Genomic DNA, 19,033 nt, shown 5'->3' on the forward strand with positions numbered 1-19,033 from the left:
GAGAGAAGCATCCTTGAAGAAATCCTTGACTAAAATTCATCAGAGTGATATGAAATCACTGTTTTAATTATGCATTTTTGAATGCATTAGTCCCTGTTCTGATCTGACTTACAGATGTTTAGCAGCGATAAGAATCTACTGGAGTCTCTGGAATTACTTGTGATTTATAGTGACAAAATTCGGATCAGAATTAGGTCCTTGTCATTAGTCTCTCATAGCCCTTCAYCTAACTCCCTCACCTTGAACAGAAGAGACTGTAGTTTCCATAATTTCAAACCATACCACTGGGTCCACCAGTTTATTTTGAAAATTTCCCCACCAGAAACAATAATTTTGATAGAAAATTTTGTCTGATTAAGCTCCTTTGACTGTAAAAATTTCTGACCAAAGAAACTAGACTTTTCTAGTCCATCAAAATGATGTGTTTGTTTAATGTGTTGGCTATAAATGTTACATTTTAATACAGGTACTAATTAGCTTAGTTGTTCTACCTTATAATCTTATATTTCCTATACCCCTATTAATGCAGATTATCACAGTACATTCAGTAGCAAAGTTTTTAAAACTCCTTTGCTCAAGAGTCATTCAAAAAGTCCTGCATTTTTGGGGAAGAGAGATTGAGTTTTAAATTCCCGCTTGCTCTAGAGCTGATCCAGAATGAGGATCAGCCTCCAGGGAGGGTTCATTCCTGGTGGCATGAATGCGTGATCAAGCTAAATGCATCCCATAAACGCCTTGATGACATTAAGCTAAATTTTTTAAAGAACAGATGGAGAAAGTTAATAAATATTTCATTCTATAATATAAAACTCACTTTCATATTCACAACTTCAGGGATCCTTGGCTTCACGGATATCAATGTCTGATGGATTTCTTGCTACATTCTCATACTTCTGCCCTAGTGTCTCTTATGGGATCATCATTTCTGCATGCTTGGATTGTTTTATGGGATCAGGGAAAGGCAAGTGACTGTAAATCTTGACCTCTTCTGCTCCTGGATTATATACTTTTATTCTTTGTGACCATAAGTGTTCATCTCTACAGTGAATAGATAATTAAATGACAAAAATTATTCAAAAGCAATTTATAGTGAGAAATTATCACTTGAAGAACTGTTGGGGCACAGGCATAAAGCAAGGAGATACCACCAAAAAAGCACTTTAAAATTGCCAAATAAAACATTGAAATAGATGTGCATTTGTAAGTGTCGTGAATCATCTATTCACCAGGAAAAAAACCATGATTTTTAAGTGTATATGCCAATTCTATTCAAACAAAATTTCCATTAATGGAAATTGTGAATTTTAATGAACTGTGAATTTTACTTAGGAACTGCTGACCAAGCCATATGAAAGAGATAATCTTTACMTGGGAGAAAGACAATTTCTCACTCTGTGCATGCCATGAATCTTGCAAAAGAATAATTAGAACTAGCTCCAAAGGAAAAAAAAAATGCCAGACTCAAAAAATATTTTAGGAAGAGATTTAACAAACTTTCTATACCGACAGTTTTCACTGTTTCCCAGAAGAGCTTTACATTACATTATTAATAAAGTACACTGAGTCAACAGCATGACATAAAACTCAGAAGATGTATGTTTAGCCCAGACAATGACACTCATGAGCAAAGCATGTATTTTTAGTAAGTTTGATTTAAAATTCATGCACATCACTTCAGCAAGCAGGGGCCCAACAAACTACTTCAAAGCACTACCCTGCGAAACACGACAAGATCAAATCTCGTCATTTCTCAAATATTTTTACAAACTTCCACATATCCGTGGTAAATTACTGCACGTCCTTGTACCTAAGTAGTTTTGTATGGAATTAACATGCGTTAGTCTTCCAGTCTGTCAAATAATGCACACCTGAGCAATTGCAGGAATATCTGAATGGCAAATAAAGCCTGTCTTTGTAGAACTCTTTTTCTATGTTATAGAATACAATACGGTCCCATTCTGAGCTGGCTGATAGGTATTACCATAACACACTAAATAATAAAAAATATTACTGTTCCCGTGCCCTTTCCCCCACGCACGGCCGCCTCTCAGGTTTGGGATTAYGTGTCGCCAGGAATCTGGCTCCTCAAAAAAGACGGAGCGCACAGCGACATTACTCCTTAAAGAAAGGCTATTTAATAAAAAGTAAAGTTTCAGGCCACAAAAATTGGTTTATTCATGTATTGAAAGCTAGGCTCAGGTACATTAATATCTTCAGAGTCAGGGCTTTTAATGAAAAAAAAAAWTCTGATATTTCCCGACATGCCATTAAAATGGTTGTCCTTTGACGTCAATTAGAGCTAGCAGAAAAAAAAAATCATCCTTAATTGCTTTTCAGAAGTAGACATTAGAGTGTACATCGTCGCAGCCAGACTCAATTACCTTTTACAAGAAACAAGGATGCTGGGAAGGGTATCAAATTCCAGGCCTCCTGAATATGCATGTGGCTGRGAGCAGTGGCCGGGCTGCTGCAGCGGAGCCTCTGCCTTGGACTGCAGAGAAACCAGCCCTAAGAGCTGGTGCCTGGGGCTGGATCCCGGCGTTCCCACCCCAGGCCTCTGCTCTGCCCCATCACGGGGACGGGGGAGCTACAAAACCCATAAACATGGCAGAATTTCTCCAAAATGTAAAGATTCCACAGCCGGATTTTCAGCTCAGGGCTGGTTTCCCTCCATCAGAGTCTGTGTGGAGTGCTCCAGCCTGGCTCTTTCCAACAGTGAATTTAGTCATGCGCCTATGCTGCCAATTATAGCTACAAAAAAAAGACCTAGTCCTCAACGCTTGGGTGTATTTCATCACAWGGAGCATCACCAGTTTTGCCAGAGGCTTTCTCTTACTCCAGGGACTTCATAATGTCTCTGCCAACAAGATAGAAGAGAAGTCCAGCRAGCAGAACCAAGGGCACCCCTGCGGCAGCGAACATGAAGGACCAGCCGTAGTACACGTGGACGGGCACATCGTCCAGGCACTTCTCACTTCTCTCCAGGAGAATGTACTTGTGGAGGTCGGCTGCCAACTCCTTCCACAGCACAAACAGGAACACGAGCAGCAGATAGAGGAATCCTAGGAGGAGAGGCAAAGAGCAGTTAGTTCCTACTCTCAGACATACAGAAATGAAATTGAGAACAGACTGCAACGGATCTCCACCTATTCGTGCAGTTCCCTTGTATTAGCGCTTAGAGATGCAATATTATTACTCACAAAGTTCCTCCTCAGATTCCCATGGAAATGAAACTTGCTCTGCACAGAAGAAATCTGCCAATATCATGACCTGCTTTGGAGCCATSAGCACATGCAAGTGATGCCATGTGCGCCTATCACCTTGCTGTCACCTTCTGACGTAGCCTGCTTGGCTTCCCAGGCCCAGAGCATCGCTGAGGACAGGGAGATGGTTACGACTGGAGATGGTAATGATGAAATTATCTCATCTTCACTATATGGGGATCCATATTGGACTGATTCTGGATTCCCATTTTAGAGAGTTGTTCTTTTTTTTCCCTAAGATAAGTTATAGTGGGAGACTAAGACTTGCTTTTACCATAAAGAAAAATCTACTACTCCCAAGTCCTGTCAGATCCAATTTCCACCATAAATACAAAGGTAGGGGGATTGTTCTGCTGGTGGAAAGTTTATTTGGCACAGAAACTGCTCTGGGCTGGAGATATGACCCAGCACCAAGTAGAATCCTCAGCCACTTGTGTTACTCTTCTTTAAAACCAGCTTTGCAAAYAACTATTAAAACACAGGGCAGTGAGGAGAGAGGATCCTATATCTTGGAGAAATAAAACATAACAAAGTGGAACAGTCAGACAGCCATGAGATATTAATCTCAGATGAGCTATTTCATAATATAATGATAAACAGCTTAAATCATGTGACTAGAAGGTCTTTTTAAGGTACAACCTTGGCAAGTGATGCTCTCTTTACCTCCCTTTCCACCCAGGTGGCAGAACAGCAGAGGCCCCGCTCAACTCGGAGCAGCAAGTTCAAGCTCAGGATCTGGTTTAGGCATGGGGAGGTCTCAGAGGTCTTGCAAGTTGCCTGTGACCCAAATAGCAGATCTCTCTGGAGACCTCCAGTATTTCCATATTCATCCACATAGAAGACTTCATGAGGTCAGCTCTTACTAGATGGGTTCAGTTGCATCTGAAAACCACATGGAGAGCATGCACCTCCCTGACCTCGTGTTGCCCAGGATGGTTTTATGGAGGTGTCTTAATAGGAACCTTCTTTCCTCATCATTCAAAATGATGATGATAGCAGGATGCAGGGCTATCTCCCCTCTATGAAACAGGGAACAAATCTAGTCTGGCTATGGTATTATTTCCCATGTCACATTTAAGAGTATATACAGCACAATTAAAAGTCAACATATATTAAAGATAAATAGTGATGGTGTGATGACAGAATTGAAAGCACTCCAGTAACATCCGATAAAACTACTCCCATATTTAAACATTAACCATTTAACACACATATACACACATACGTATGTGTCTTCATAGATATATGAAAGAAACACAACATCACAGAATATATTTTTATACCAGAAGTGAAGAGTACAAAATTAATTTAACTATGTTACCATATAGTTCTGCTGGGGTATTATGGCTTCTGCTGCATTTAATTTCTCCATTGCAGCTGTTTAATGAAAGCGAGCTGGTACTGYGTTTAATTATTCTTTCTGGCAGTTTCTAAAGAGAAAAAGTTGGTTTCCAAGCTAAGCAAAGACAGCAAGGAAAGTTGGGCACTGACGTATCTGCTTAGCAATGGTGGTTCCTGAAAGCCAGGTCACAGAAAGCATGTCAGAGCTCAGCTGGTTTTGAAGCATATTAGCAAATCTGTTGTTAGAAACTGCTGCTTCATATCTTGTAGCCTGAAACAAGAATTTTATGGTTTCAAAATAGTCTTCAAGTAATCCTCACCATATGTTCRGCAAAGGTTGCAGCTCCATAGGCTGAGCTGTCATGTTTATTAAAGTGTCTCCTATACCCTAGGACTTGTCCTCAAATCTTCTGAATCAAGAATTTGTGCAATCATACAAATAAATTTTACATCCCAACACTATTATTTCAAATCATTCTTCCTTATATAGAAAAATCCTTGTGTTTACTGCAAAGGCAGGATAGGAACTAAATACCAGCTGCTATAACACTCGCATGTTCATTGAAATTTTAGATACCACTTGAAATTAAGTGCACAAATAAGTATTTTACACTTAATATGAGTTGTATGCTTAAAACACCAACTATAGGAAAATGACTGAATATTTAATAGTCACATGTTCTATACAGAATACAATATATTGATAAGAAGGCAATTAAGTCTTTATTACTGATGTAATTTAAAATTAAACTAATTAGATAGCAAGTGAACCTTGAAAAGTGCTCTTTTAAAGATCAATTTATATTTCATTAACTTATAATACCTACCCTAATAGACACAAATAAAAAAGTCCTCTCTGAGGGACACAGGACACGAGTACAATGCATTATTTTCTAGAGCTTTCTTGCATCTGCTTTTCTTTAAAAAAAAAAAGGTTTTTTTGTGCATTTTTCGTGGACTATTCAAGCCCGTTGTACATCCTTACAAGACCTTTTTGGAGCATCCCCTTCTCCCTGTGCAGGTCTCTGCTGAGCTTGCTCATGCTGGACTCCTCTGGTTGGCTTCCTTCAGACCCACTAAACCTCCCGGTCCCTCTACTTACATCTTTTGGGGGAAGTTTCCCAAATCTAAGAATACCACCCAAAACCAATGGCAAGCTGGAAGACCTGACACTTGAGCACCAACTATATCCCTGACCAGGTTGTCCTCCACCAGCAGGCAATATCTGCAGCTGCAAGAACGCTGCATCTCTGCAGCCTCTGTCCTCCCATCAAGAGTGGCTGAGATGCGCCAGTCCATAAGAAAAATCATGAGCCCAAAGAAAATACCAGGCAGGCCAAAAACAATTTACTCCCTGGACAACTGAGCTTGAATATCAGAGTGCTAATGAGCAGGGAAGCAGCCCCTTCGGTGTCCCCAGGAGCACCACRTCTCAACATTGACGGGTTTAGTATTAAACGGGTGCTGGAGGTGACGGCACAGCCACAACAAGGAGGCTAAACGGAGCCCGCGCCAACACGCCGTGAAAAATGAGCAAAGAAGCTGCAGAGTAAGCGAGTTCTGCTGCAGAAAACCTGCAGCTGAGTCAGAGGAGTCCCTGGGATTTACAGGCTCTCAACAAGGAGGAAAGACGGTAAAAAGGACAAGTGAAATTTATAAATAAAGATCAAGTGCAGGGAGGAGAAGCGATTGAAAATTTGGGGGGGGGCAACAAGTTTCCATCAAAAATGCTTTCTTGGAGCAATCAAAACTATTCATAAATGTGTCTAAAATCTGACGTACCTTTAGGCATTAAAAATGATCTGTTTGCTGTTAGAATATGAGGATGTTTTGCTTCCCTATTTTCAAAGTAAGTATTTGGGGTTTTATTTTCAAATGATATTTCATCTTGGATTTTTCATAAACTTCTGCTTTAAAAAAGTCTCACTTTACTGCATCCTTTGGGGGACTTTCTGTTTCAGTAACAGCTGAAAGACATTTGTTCTATTCCAGCCACAAATGGCTTTCTATCTACACAGATCTCATCTTGGTCAGCAAACTGAAAAAAAAACTATATTTTTCTTCACAGCTCTACCGAGAACCCAAACGGGTGCCAACACCCCTGCCCTGGGCGCTAGGGAGGGAGCASAGAGGTCCTGGGCACTTTGTGTTCTTGAGATTATAACTGCAGAAATCAAACAGGGATGAATAAGAAGGGATCAGATGCAGAGGCTTGACATTTACACAGCTACTAGAGTGCTGTGAACGCTTGCGTAGCTCCGGATGAAGAGGAGAGGAGCAATAGGTATCACACCGAGCAGAGGAACCGCTCCGGGGTCCAGCGGAGGAAGCCACGGAGATGCATGGAGTTTTGCTCCCCATGAGATTTCTGCTAAGAGCAGCGTGGGGACAGGCTGCTGGATGTAGAGGACACTTGGGCAGGTGGAAACTTTCTCCTGGGGAGGAGAGCGGTGGTGTCTCTGTTGCTGCACATTCGGTTYTGGTAGGTGTAAGCAATGGGCTTCTCCAACAAGATGATTTCTGTGTCCCTCTCAACATCTCGGTGGTTTCTGCTGTCTATAAAATCAGCAAAGCCATCTCTTGCCTTCTCTCCCTTTCCGTGTTGCCTTTATTCAATAGGATGGTATGGAAAAAAAATGAGCTGTGAAACTCRGGCTTGGTGCTGATAAGGTCAATGGCATCTTCTGGAGAGGGGCTGATAGCGAGAGAATTGAAGTGGGGCATTAAATCCTTCGCCTCCGCGCGCGAGTGACACCATCCAGGGGCTAACTGCAACACAACGAACCCCGGGAGCTCAATCTTGCCTTTCCGAAGGAGAGTCGCACCTTAATTGTGAGTAAATTGAAGTCTGTCTTTTTCTTCCTCTCACTTATATCGCCATGACACCTTTATAGCTGCTAATTGTAGGGACAGGTGAATGAACCCAATCTTTAACTCTTACTCTGAGAAAGCTACTGAACTTCCATATAATCTGCTAATTACAAGAAAAATGAACTATGACCATTAGCGACTCGTTTGCCTTTCTCACTAGTTGCCTCTTAGAGATGTTAATAATAAGAAGAAAATGAGYGCTGACCTTCAGCAGCCCTCCAGAAACGTGAGCTGTTGCAGTATGCAAAAAGCCTGAGAACTGGAGAATTCATGACCTGGGAAGAGGAACCTGAGCATAAAATTCAGCAGTTTCCAGCCACAAGACTGTGAGGAAGGTTTGTTTTATTTTTCTTTGTGGTGCAATCACACCACAAGGGTGTTGTAGGGGGGAGTGATGCACGCTCCCAGGACTCCTCTCGTGGGACTATCACACCTCTCCTGGTGCCTGTTGGCTGTTGGCTGGTGCCTGTGACCACCACGTGCCCTGCATGGGCAGCAATGAGAGCACAGCAGCATCTGTCGCAGAAGGAGCATCGGGATTGCAGTGGCTGGGAGAATACAGTCTATACGTTTGATCGTGCACASGTGCTTCCTCGTATAAGGAGAGTTGGCAATGATCTCCTGTTTATGCTCCTCATCATCTCCTTCTTTGGAGATCTTTAAAACMCGCTTGGATGCAGCCCTGTGCCATGTGCTCTAGGTGAYCCTGCGTGTGCAGGGGGGTTGGACTCGATGACCTCTGAGGTCCCTTCCAACCTTGGGCACTCTATGATTCTGTGATCATCACCAAAACCRCTATTCTCACTGTTTGCTTTGAAAACCCCCTGCGTGTGCAGCATTGGTCTGCATGCTTTCTCCAGGGTATCTTACTCTTGCCCAGGGGGTCAGGTTGGTCTCAGGTCACTTCTTCACTTCCAGCTACTGCTTTGCAGGTGATCCAGGGTTGCTGCAGTGACACTGCAGGCTCCACAAGCGCCCTGTGTCTTCGGGAAGGACATCCTGACCTTCAAACTTGGCTGCCAAGATGCCCAAAGGAAACACAAATGGAGGAGCACAAGTACAGCAWAGTGGGCTCCTCTGAAGAAATGAAGCACTGTTTGGGGGAAGAAACGGTGTTCATCCACCCTTCTTGGTGTGTCTGCAATTATAATTAATCATATTGTCATTTGCCTATTGAAACCAGCTAAAATTAGTCACCAGATAGTGCCTTTCTTCCCCTTTCAAGCTCCAAAGTCAAGTCTGAGATGTCAGATGGTGGATAGACAAGCAAAGGACTCGTTATTTGCTCATGCATCTCGGGCACTTTTGGAGGCAGCCTGGCAAGRATAAAGGCTCGCTGGGTGAGACAGAGGTACCAAAGCAAACACAGCAATCGTCAGGCAGGATCCGGCCGCCTTTCCCGGGTCACCCAGCAGAGGAAACCAAGGGAGATGGGTGTTTTGGAAAGAGCTCTCAGAAATACCACCCACTAAGCGCTACATTTGTCACGGTAGCTGGCAGACGATCAGATTCGTCCTTTGGAAAGTACAGTAAATAAAGGGCATCTTGGTAAGCAAACCCAAAGGATTCTGACTGAGCCATAAAAACTTCACCCGCACACACAGAAGCCCAAGCTAAAATAGAAGGACGCACTAAAATCCTTGAAATAATTCAGAGCTGGGAGCCCAACTCTTCTGCCAATGCTGCGCTCGAGGAAACCGCTCATCAGGAGCTCTGTACAGAGCTGTATTTGAGAGTGTTTTGAAGGCAAACACTCCGTTCTGCAAGTGAGAGCTGTGTCTTAGCTGTGCAATGAGGAGAGCCGGATGGGTGACTATGTGTGACTGTGAGAGAGGAGCTGGAGYAAGCACCTCGCTGCTCTAAGGCAAACCAGATCAGTAACACGCGTGCAAGGTCACCTGAAAGAAATTCAGCAGCATCTGGTTAACCACAAATGTGCTTGGGAGCGTATTTACGCCAAGAGCATCTTTAGAGCCTTTCTGTGGCTCATGGCTCTGCAATGACGAGCCAGGGCTCTCATTTGGAGACACTTTTGAGGCAGCCTCCGTGAGGGGCTGCAGAAAGGGGCTGGATCATCAGCCCCGGCAGCATCCGCGGTCCCGAGATCTCACCTGGAGACGGGGATGCATGGGAAGATATGGAAAAATAATGCTCTGTTTTGGGGCACCCGAAGAGTCAGGTTTGGGGCAGTTTCACCCAATCTCGCCATCTGATTGCCAGGCTACATCCCTGCTCAGCAAAGTGCCAGCCTCTTCACACTCCCTCAAGGAGAGATCATTTTTGTGAAGAGGTTAATTAACACTGGCCCGTGGGCCATGATTAGAAGGGCATCCGCGCTTTCTGCTGTATCATCACTCCACATTCTGCCATGCCAATTGGAGGAGCTGCTGGGGACCCGAAAGCCTGTTAAACCTGCTGTTTTTAGAAGAAAAGCAAGAAAAAAACACAGAGGGATGCACCTCCAAAATTAGCAGAAAATCTAAGTGGGCTTGGCTGAAAATGCTGAAATATTATTATGTTCTTTTGGCTTTCATTTAGACAGAAAATAACAGCAATATTTTTTTTCCAGCTGAACTTACTCCTCCTAATGGTAGTTACTAACAACGACTGCTGCTCAGATTGAAGCTGCGTTAATATAAACTCTGTTTCAACAGTGGCATCTTTGTCTGATGCCAAGAGCTTTATGGGCTGCTCTCTTAAAAAGTGTCAAACTCGATGTCCCAGTCTTTTAATCAAAAACTGCAAAAACAATGAAAAAATGAATAGAGTGTTTCAACATTACTGTATTTTCTTTTCTGTGTGATACATTACCTCAATTTTGCTTTAAAATCCGGCCAGTGCCAGAATGGGAGAACTCTCTTTTTTTTTTTTTTTCCACTTTGGCAGAAGATAGAGTGGTTTAAAGTAGTGCTTTAATTGGGGTAACCACAGAGTGTCAAATCTACGCGAATTCAAATATTTGGCCTCAACCTCACAGCGAGAGATGACTTTAAATCACACGCGTGTCAAGCTGCCAGTGCCACTCACTAGAGGCCCTGAGGACCTAACGTGGCTTTTGCCGCAAGCCTTCCTGCCTTCCCGAATGGAATTCATATGGGGAGCACCAGGTAATATTTTCCATTAGAAAAATAAAGCTCAAGCGAGTGATTAATAAACTATAGACGAGAGAGATAAGCAGGTATCCACAGGCTTGCTAGCCGTTATTTCAATAAGTAAAGACCTGGAGGCAAATGGGAAATTGGACAAAATGCAAAGTGAATTAGCAGAGGCAGGTAGGGCCACATTGATTTAGTGTCTTCTGGATTTTTTAGACAAATAGATAGATGTCATCTAGCTTCATTTGAACAAGCAGCACAGCTGGTGTCACATGGCTAATTATTAGTACATCTGGAGGAGGCAGGGATTAGAAAAGCAGCTATAAAATGGGTAGGGAGCTAAATAACGGGGAAAACAGCAAAAGGGAATAACATAAGGGCATGATGAGTTTGGAGGTAGTTTAAAAGGAGTCCTTCCAGGGTCATTTATCAGGCCTCRTTTGTTAAATATTTTCCTGAATGTTTTCAGTGGAAAGAAGGGGAGCATACTACAAGCCAAAACTGGGAGCAAAAGCACTGGCTCTTGTTTGATTCCTGCTGTGTTTGAGGAAGCAGGACCTGGTGCAAGGTCCCTAATTAACTGTAATGGCTTCAGAGAAAGCCCCAACTTCATATTGAAGGTCTTGGTTTGGCACGGCTCATCCAAACTTCAACCCCTAACTGTTTAGATTGCAATGAAGATGTTTTTCCCAGCTTGAGTCACGGTTATAAATCAACTTACAGTTAAGTCAGGTACTCGTTCTTAGAGTCCGAGTCATAGAAAATGGTGATAATTCAGTGGAATAACTGGTAAGCTTAATGGAGATAATGCTTGCTTGCCAATTTCTAATTCATTTTCCTGCTTCGATATTGCTTTATCTTTTCAGATTAGATTGAATACATCCTCCARTTCTAAATCACCGGGAAGTCCTTTCCATGAGCTTCCAGCTCTGTAGAGCTGTGAGCAGCAGCACAGGAGAGGCCCAAGCGGGAAGGCTCCTTGCAGGAGCCCCGGGATGCTGCGGCCGTGGGCACACAGAGCCCCGCACCCGGCGTGCAYGGGAGGCTCTCAGCTCGGCAGGAGCAAACCAAAAAGCACATTTTCCAGGCACGGGCTCTACAGAATACCTTGTAAAGGCTCAGTGCAGCACAGCAGCCTATTTCCAGCCAGGAAAGGGGAGAAAATCATTTATTCGAAGTCAGGGCTTCTCCTTGGAGCTTTCTCCGGGATTGCCTCCTTATCCGCGCGCCTCCCGCCATGGAGGCTGTGGCCTCCGCATCCCGGCCGCCCCGTTCCCGCGGCTCGGCAGCTTACCGGCGGCGAGGAGGAATCCGCCCCCGGCCTTGTGGAAGCGGGCGCTGCCGAAGGGCACCCCGCACACGAGCAGGAAGCCTCCGACGAGGCTGGCGGCCACGGCCAGGGTGATGAACGCCGTCCAGAAGCCCCGGAACACTGCGGGGAGAGAGGAACGCGGTTACCGGAGAGGACCCCACACTGCCACACCAGGTGTCGGACGGCTCCACGAGACTTGTGCATGTGCAATAACCTTGCTGGGGTGGAGGCTGGGAGGAGGAGGCCAGAACCAGCTGGGCTGCATGGCATGCACCAAGTAACGGGGCTGGACCCAGGGTTGAAACGGTCGGGAAGGAACCAGGTCACCAGTGGGACATGCGAGAGGGAAGGATGGGACTGGGTCTGCTGATTCCCATCTCCGAGTGGCCAGGTCTCTTCCCATCACTACCCTAAAGCTTGCCCAAAGGCAACGATCTTCAAGGGAAAATGCTCTGATATCTAATTCCTAATTCCTAATAGAGATTCCTAATTGCTCTATCATGGATCAGTCCATGTCTGTTAGTCCTCCCAGCCCGTCCCCTCTTGCTCTGCCTGCTGCTTTTCAGAAGAAAAAGTCACAGAGACTGGAGCTGARCACGAGCAAACGAGTCCTTCTGACATGACTCACACGTGGAAGAAATACAGCAGASGGAAGATACGTTTTGCTCATTTCAAACCATTTTGTCAGGAGAGCCACTTAGAAAAAGGTATCACCAGCCCTCCAAAACCACAGAATTCGTTTTCCTGGTTATCCTCGTGCCACCCGTTCCTCTCAGGGAGCCCGAGAGGCTGCAGAGCAGCCAGAACTGACGCTGGAAGAGGCAATGACTGAGGCCGCTTTTGCTTGCATCGTTTTGGTGGTAATTTACGTGTGAGCATTGACTGGTCTAAATGGTGCACGGGGCTGGCGGGCGCTCCGTGGCTCGGCAACAGTATTTTATACGTGAAAAAAATCCCCGTGCTTAACCTGGATGTTTGTTATACAAAGCCTGAAATGGGCTACTCTTTTAACCATTGACAAGTTTCTTGTATCCATTTTATATTGCAGCACGTTCCCCGAGGCAGGAATCTCACACAGCAGAGCCGAAGAAATAGCTACTCTCCCTCAAATGCTCCCGCTGACAAATATTTTTTTTAATTAATTCCTCATAAAAAAATAAAAAATAAAAAAGGTACTGCTGAAGGCTAAGGAAAAGGTCAAGATGTTTGTTTGTGCAGCACGCCAGCCCCACATCCCCAGAGGCAACGCAGAGTGATGCACACTATTTAAAGAAATCAATTCATTTCAAAAAAGATCATTGAATTAATTCTAGCTGCTGCCACCAATTTAGCAAATTAAAATTCCTAACAGCAGCTGATTCATTAAAGAACTSTGAAAATACAGAGAAACATAAATAAAAAGGGAACCAGTTGAAAAGGAAAGCTCTCTAACAATTTTGCATTCGGTGCATTAAAAAATAAGCCACTCACTTATGTGAGTCTTCTAAGAACTTGGTGTTCCACTGATTTTGCAGTGATTTTTTTATCTCGCCACACAACAAACGGGCACCAGGGCTGTCCCAGGAAGCAGACACAGGTCAGTGCTGGATGCACAAGCCCAGCCYGGGAGCAGTATTTCCCTCGCCTCCCTGCTTGGCCATGTGCAGCCTCTGGCTTTGGTGGTGGAGCAGGAGCCCTTTGCCTGGGGAGCAASGTGGGTTTAGCACCATCCCTCACCATCAGGAGTAGCTGCTGGGGTAGCTTYGGTCACACTGCCCTCCTCCCCAAAATAAAGGGTGGTGAGAAGCTGTGCTCCCCTGGAAGGTGCCTATGGAGTTTCATCTTTTTATGGGATKTATGAAATCCTTCTTTCTGTCTGCTTTTGTCGTGGTCAACAGGTCCAGCTGCTCCCCTTGCCCTGGCTGTGGCCAATGGTGGTAGCTGGTGCACAGCCATCAAATGCCCTTAAATTAGGGACTAAACAGTGTCTGGCAAACTCTTACATAGACTGCAGAAAGGCAAATACGTTCTTCCTCTTCTTCCCCACCCATTTGCAATGAARCACTGACATGCACTGATTGTTTTGGAAAAGGAGGTGGTGGGGAATGGGTCAGGAACCTACCTGCAGTTGTATCATACGAAGGATGCGGAGAAGGTCCAAGAGCAATGGGCAAGGGAAAGAGGTATCCATGCATGCAGAACTTGGGATGGGCTTGGCTGGCTGAAAGAGAACAAAACCAAAAAAGTTTGCTTTTATTTTATGCAAAATCCTACTTATTCAGGCAATGTGTGCTATTCTCTGAAGCCTGCAAAGCGGCCACTGAAGTCAGCAGGCTGGGCATGGAAGTACAAGGTGAGTAAATGGTGGTTAGAAAGAAAGGAAAGGAAAGGAATGAGAGGGGAGATAAAACAGGATTCCAGAATGCCACCCATACGGTCTGTCTCTCCACCAAGTGAGTCTGAGACAGAGAGAAATCATGGAACATGGTGGAGCTCAAATTGGTGCCTATAATCCTCTTTTTTTTCCTGTTTTCCTCTAGAAAATTGTCATACTCCACAAAAAAAGGCCAAGATTTGGGTCCTGGGACAAGCTATCTTCTGAGACCTCTGGTTTGTGAGAAAGGGAAGCACAATTAGACTGCAAGTGCCCCATCAATATTAATACCACTGAGGCTTATCATGATTAACGGTAATAGAATGAATGTTAAATGAATTAATTAATGGTTGGCCACTTATTTAAATATGTTCCCCAGCTCAAAGGAACACTTTATAATAGGTGGACATTAGTTCATGCTAAATTGACTATGGAATACCTATTGAATTAATTATTACATCCATGAGAGCAGCAAATTAATTTGCCATGATCAATCCTATTATAATAAATACCTAAAGAAGTAATACAAATTTGCCTGTTATCAAAAAGAGTCATTTTACTTCAGGTGACATGATATTATATAATATATTTCCATATAATGTAATTAGATGGTAAATTCCGTCTCTTGAGCCTTTCTTCCTCCTTTTTTTTTTTTTTTTCAAAAAAAAAAAAAAATCCGTCTGAAGAACCTCAGTTTCTCTATTGAACAGCAGCAGGAACATTTCCYGAAAGATTTTACAGGGAACAGAGGTCAGGGACTGAGGGACAAACGTCATCTGAAATGTTAATGGCCACGGAGTGCATTTATGGGGGGACCTGCCTTATTTCCCTCCCGATCTCCTACACGCTCAGGCTTCTCGCAGCCCGTGCGCAGCTTTGGGATGACCAAAGCAGCCCGAGCGCAGAGAAACCCAGCGCAGGGAGAGACCYGCGCTCCTGCAGACCTCATTCCAAAGCTTTTTTTTTTGTTTTCTCCCTTAATGCTCATCCAAGGTTGCAGCATCCCAGGGAGACGCTGTCCTCCAATAATTCCCAAGCCTTCAGCCGGGCCAGGCGCCGTTTGCTGCCATTCAGTTGTTTTTTTTTTGGTGTGAGCTCCTGGTTCACTGGGCCAAGAGCCCGCACTTCATTGCACATGGGCCGCCAGTCGGCACCAACTGGTGTCTCTGAGCAAATTCCACCTTTTCTTTCCATTTCTGAATTTACATTCCAGTGACTGTGCTTCCAGAAAAAGATTTTGCTTCAACCTCCTGTTTGGTCACACTGAAAGCATCGCKCATGCAATTTCAGTGACCTTGAAAAACAAAACAGACAGGGATTTTTTTCTTTAAAAAAACAAACAAACAAAACCATCCACCCTTGGATTCCTAAAGACGTGAACACATTTGGATACAGTTCTCCATAGAGAAAGTCCAGAGCACCAAAGATTGCACCCATGCACATTTAGCTTTACCCTTCCTGAAGTCAGTGAGAGATAGCAGCACACAATACCCTGCTGGCTGAAAACACTAAAAAAAAGCAACATTACGGACAAAAAGAGCTGCAAGCTCAAATATAGCAGTCATTCAGCTGAACTCAGACATGCAGGGATTATAGGGGAGAATTGTCCTTGCGGGTGGAAGTCATCATTCTAGACGTTTTGGAGGTGATATTTTAACAGGCAGCCAATGGTTCCTATGCGACTGACCCCAGAACAAAATCCAATTAAAAATAAAACCAAGAAAAGGAGCACAAAAAGAGTGATTCAGATTTGCTTCTAATGGAGAGATGGCAATAAGTAAAAACAAAAGGAAGAGACAACTTCTCCTCTGTGGGAGCCCCTGTTCGGCTGCTTGCTGTTCAGATTATGACTGAACTCTAAAAATACAACGGGGTGGAACCAGAGGCTCTCAACGGCAGTGCTGACGTGAACCTACCACAGCAATGTGCCCAGGGGAGTGCCGGCYGGCGATACTCACTGTACCAGAAGCTCCAGATGGTCCCCACGTCACCTTCTCCAAAGAACCAGCACCGCCAGAAGAAGCCCTCATGATGGAAAGTGAGGAGCTCCTTTCTGGTCTCAGTCAGGGTTTCAGCCTACAGAAGAAGAAAAACCAGGTTGATAAGGGGGCGATTGCTGCACTTGCAGAAAAACCCTTGGCAGCCGCCCTGCCGYTGCTGGTGCATTATTTGCTGGATGAACTTGTCTGTGTTGGTTGGTGAGGAGCTGGGGGATGCAGAGATAGCTGCTTCCCTGGGCTTCCCGCCTCTTCAAAATTGCACTGCAGAGCAACATTTTGCCTGTATATAATAGTCTTTGCATGAACCAGGCTAAGACCATCGACAAATAGGCCTTTTCTGGTGCACCCRCTTCAACCCACAGACCAGACCTGCAAAAGGAAGTCTTAGGTCTTTCCAGAAGGGGGAATATTGCAGTGTAAGTCCCTGAAGTGAAGAAAATAGTTGGAACTCAACAGAGTTATTATTAATACAGAGGTAATTAGAAGATAATTCCCTTGCCTTGAAGTCTTCCTGCACCAAGTTACAGCAGCTCCTGGAGCTCTGACCTGACTCTCCTTTCACTTGCAGAACAAAATCCAGACGATGACAATTGTACGTCATCRGGTGATCTCTGCTTAACCACTTTGGCAGAAATCCAAGCTCATCATTATCTGTCAGGGACAGACTTTGCCAGATTAAGGCAGGCTGGAGGAGGTAAAAGCACAGCCGTAGAGAACCACCACCAACCGTTCAAGTGTCTGCAGCAGGAGTGAAATATCTCCGAGGAAAGGGTAAAAGCCGTACCTGTTCCTGCCTGCCACCTTGGAAGTCTGGGCGGCCATCCCACCGTAGGCCTTYCAGTAGAAAAAAACAGTCTAGAAACAGGATTCAAGCCAACGGCGTCCTACATTTCATTATGAGGTTGTGGAACTACAGAGAAAGCTTCATGCCTGCATCCCAACGCTACCAGACGTGGCACAGCACACCAGGAAAAAACCGAGCTGAACTTGATTGAACTTGGAAATGACAAAAAGGGCTGGATAGAACAAGGAGCTTTCTGTCATTTTTTAATTGAAACCACACACTGGTTGGCACAGAAGTATTTTTGAGGAGCAGRAGGTTCAGGGAACTGATTCTGGTTGTTATTTCATTGAACAGCTAGACAGTAGCAAGTTCAGCTAAAATGAAGCTTTTTAAAAGGATTTATAAATAAGCAATATTAGAAGTAACTATAGGAAACATAACCAAACTGTCCTGAAAATTGCATTTCCTTCTACCTGAAATCCTATATTAAACTTACTTTTAGAATATATAGACCTCTTCATGTTAGATGGAAAGGAATTCTTGTCTGCTCTCTTATGCATTTGATGTTCACTTTTGTTTTCTGTCTGTGCTGCAGTCATATCACTTGAGACTTAACTGATTGCCAAGTTCTGCACTTTAAAAGATGATCTATTTTTAAATGAAGAAACTACAGAGGGAAAAACAGTTTAATGGCAAATATCAGGAGATATCTTTTGTTTTTAGAAGCAAACGCTGTCAACAAGTAAAGCTATTACATTTTTGTTTTTCATTCCCTACCATGAATATCTGTCAGAACACAGAAGTGCTGATTTTAATGGTTGTAGAGATTGCCTCAGTCGGAATGCTAGATGCTACGAAAACGCTGGTTCTGATGAAAAACTTAGCTCAGGCTGAGCTTCTGCAGTAGTGGGTCACATTCAATAAGCAATAATATTCAATAAGCACAAATATTATCACAGATTCAAAACTGCCAGCACCCTAAGTTAAAGCAGTTGCGTTGGCTCTAAGCATTTTTATAGCAAATTGTTCAAATAAGCGAACTCCTTCCCTTGCAGAAGTAATGCAGGTTTTGGCTTTTACCTCCCCAGTCTGAAGGGTGTCATTCTCACGCCCAAAGATCCCACAGGTCTCCGTAGCTAGAAGCCAGTAATCGGTGCCGAAGGCGAGGAGGAAGAGCAGGACGCCGGTGCCACCCAGGAGCCCCGCCACGAAGGTGGGGACGCCGGCCCGCATGGCACAGCGGGTGGGCAACGCAGCCGGAACGCAGGAAAGAAGGAAAACACGAAGGATCCGGGGTGGCTGCAAGAGAGGGGTGAAGGGAAGGGCTATTTTGGGACCCTGATAAGAATCTTTGCATGGGTGGTGTGAGTTTCACGAGGCGCTGGGAAAGGGGCTAATAAAAGCAGATGACCTGGCCTAACCAAACAGCTGTGGCACGAAGGGAACATGACAAACAGCTATTGAGGGCGAGCAGGAAGGCTTCCAGCAGGACACATGGCTGCTCGTTTCAAAAGAGCAGCGCGGGGAGGCTTGAGCTCCGGCCTGCCAGGCAACTTCCCTAGGTCACGAGTATTTATTATGCAGAGCTGTCCAGGAAACCAGGTAGTTTTTAAAGCCCTCTGCACGCAGGGGATTAGCACTGAGGCTGCACTCTGCATGAGCAGATCCAAATCTGGAGATTTTACCATTGCAAAAAGGCCAGGTTCCACAGGCTGTCCTGGAAGATAGGTTAGACCCTCATATCCGCAGCTTCGAAGCCGCGCTCCCTCAACTCTTTCCTTCTGTTCCTTTCTCCTCTAAAACAAAATGCTAGTTCAGACTTCACAGAAACCCAAGAAATAACATTAAAATGTTGGTAGCTCTCTCTCCTAAAATCTTGGTGCTTTCAGAGGTGATACAATCATCCCATGCAAATACATTCACATCAGATGGGTCTACATCTAGCTGTGTAAGGAGCATTTAAATGAGGTATAAGTACCAAGAGATCTAGAGAGTCTTGCTATGCAGTTGAAGA

General features: G+C 44.4%; 1 protein-coding gene across 1 annotated transcript; it reads right to left on the reverse strand.

The window, feature by feature from the left end:
* Positions 1-2,832: 2,832 nt before the first annotated feature.
* LOC112960384 (transmembrane protein 182-like) lies at positions 2,833-18,252 on the reverse strand. Its single transcript, XM_026054623.1, has 5 exons — positions 18,100-18,252; positions 16,194-16,311; positions 13,984-14,082; positions 11,865-12,002; positions 2,833-3,062 (listed from the first exon to the last, which is right to left on the reverse strand). Exons 1-5 carry the CDS (start codon positions 18,250-18,252, stop codon positions 2,833-2,835), a joined length of 738 nt encoding a protein of 245 aa, XP_025910408.1.
* Between the last annotated feature and the right edge of the window lie 781 nt (positions 18,253-19,033).

This window comes from Nothoprocta perdicaria, unplaced genomic scaffold (assembly GCF_003342845.1).
Source record: "Nothoprocta perdicaria isolate Ctin4 unplaced genomic scaffold, notPer1 scaffold_124, whole genome shotgun sequence".
NCBI classification, from domain to species: Eukaryota; Metazoa; Chordata; class Aves; order Tinamiformes; family Tinamidae; genus Nothoprocta; species Nothoprocta perdicaria.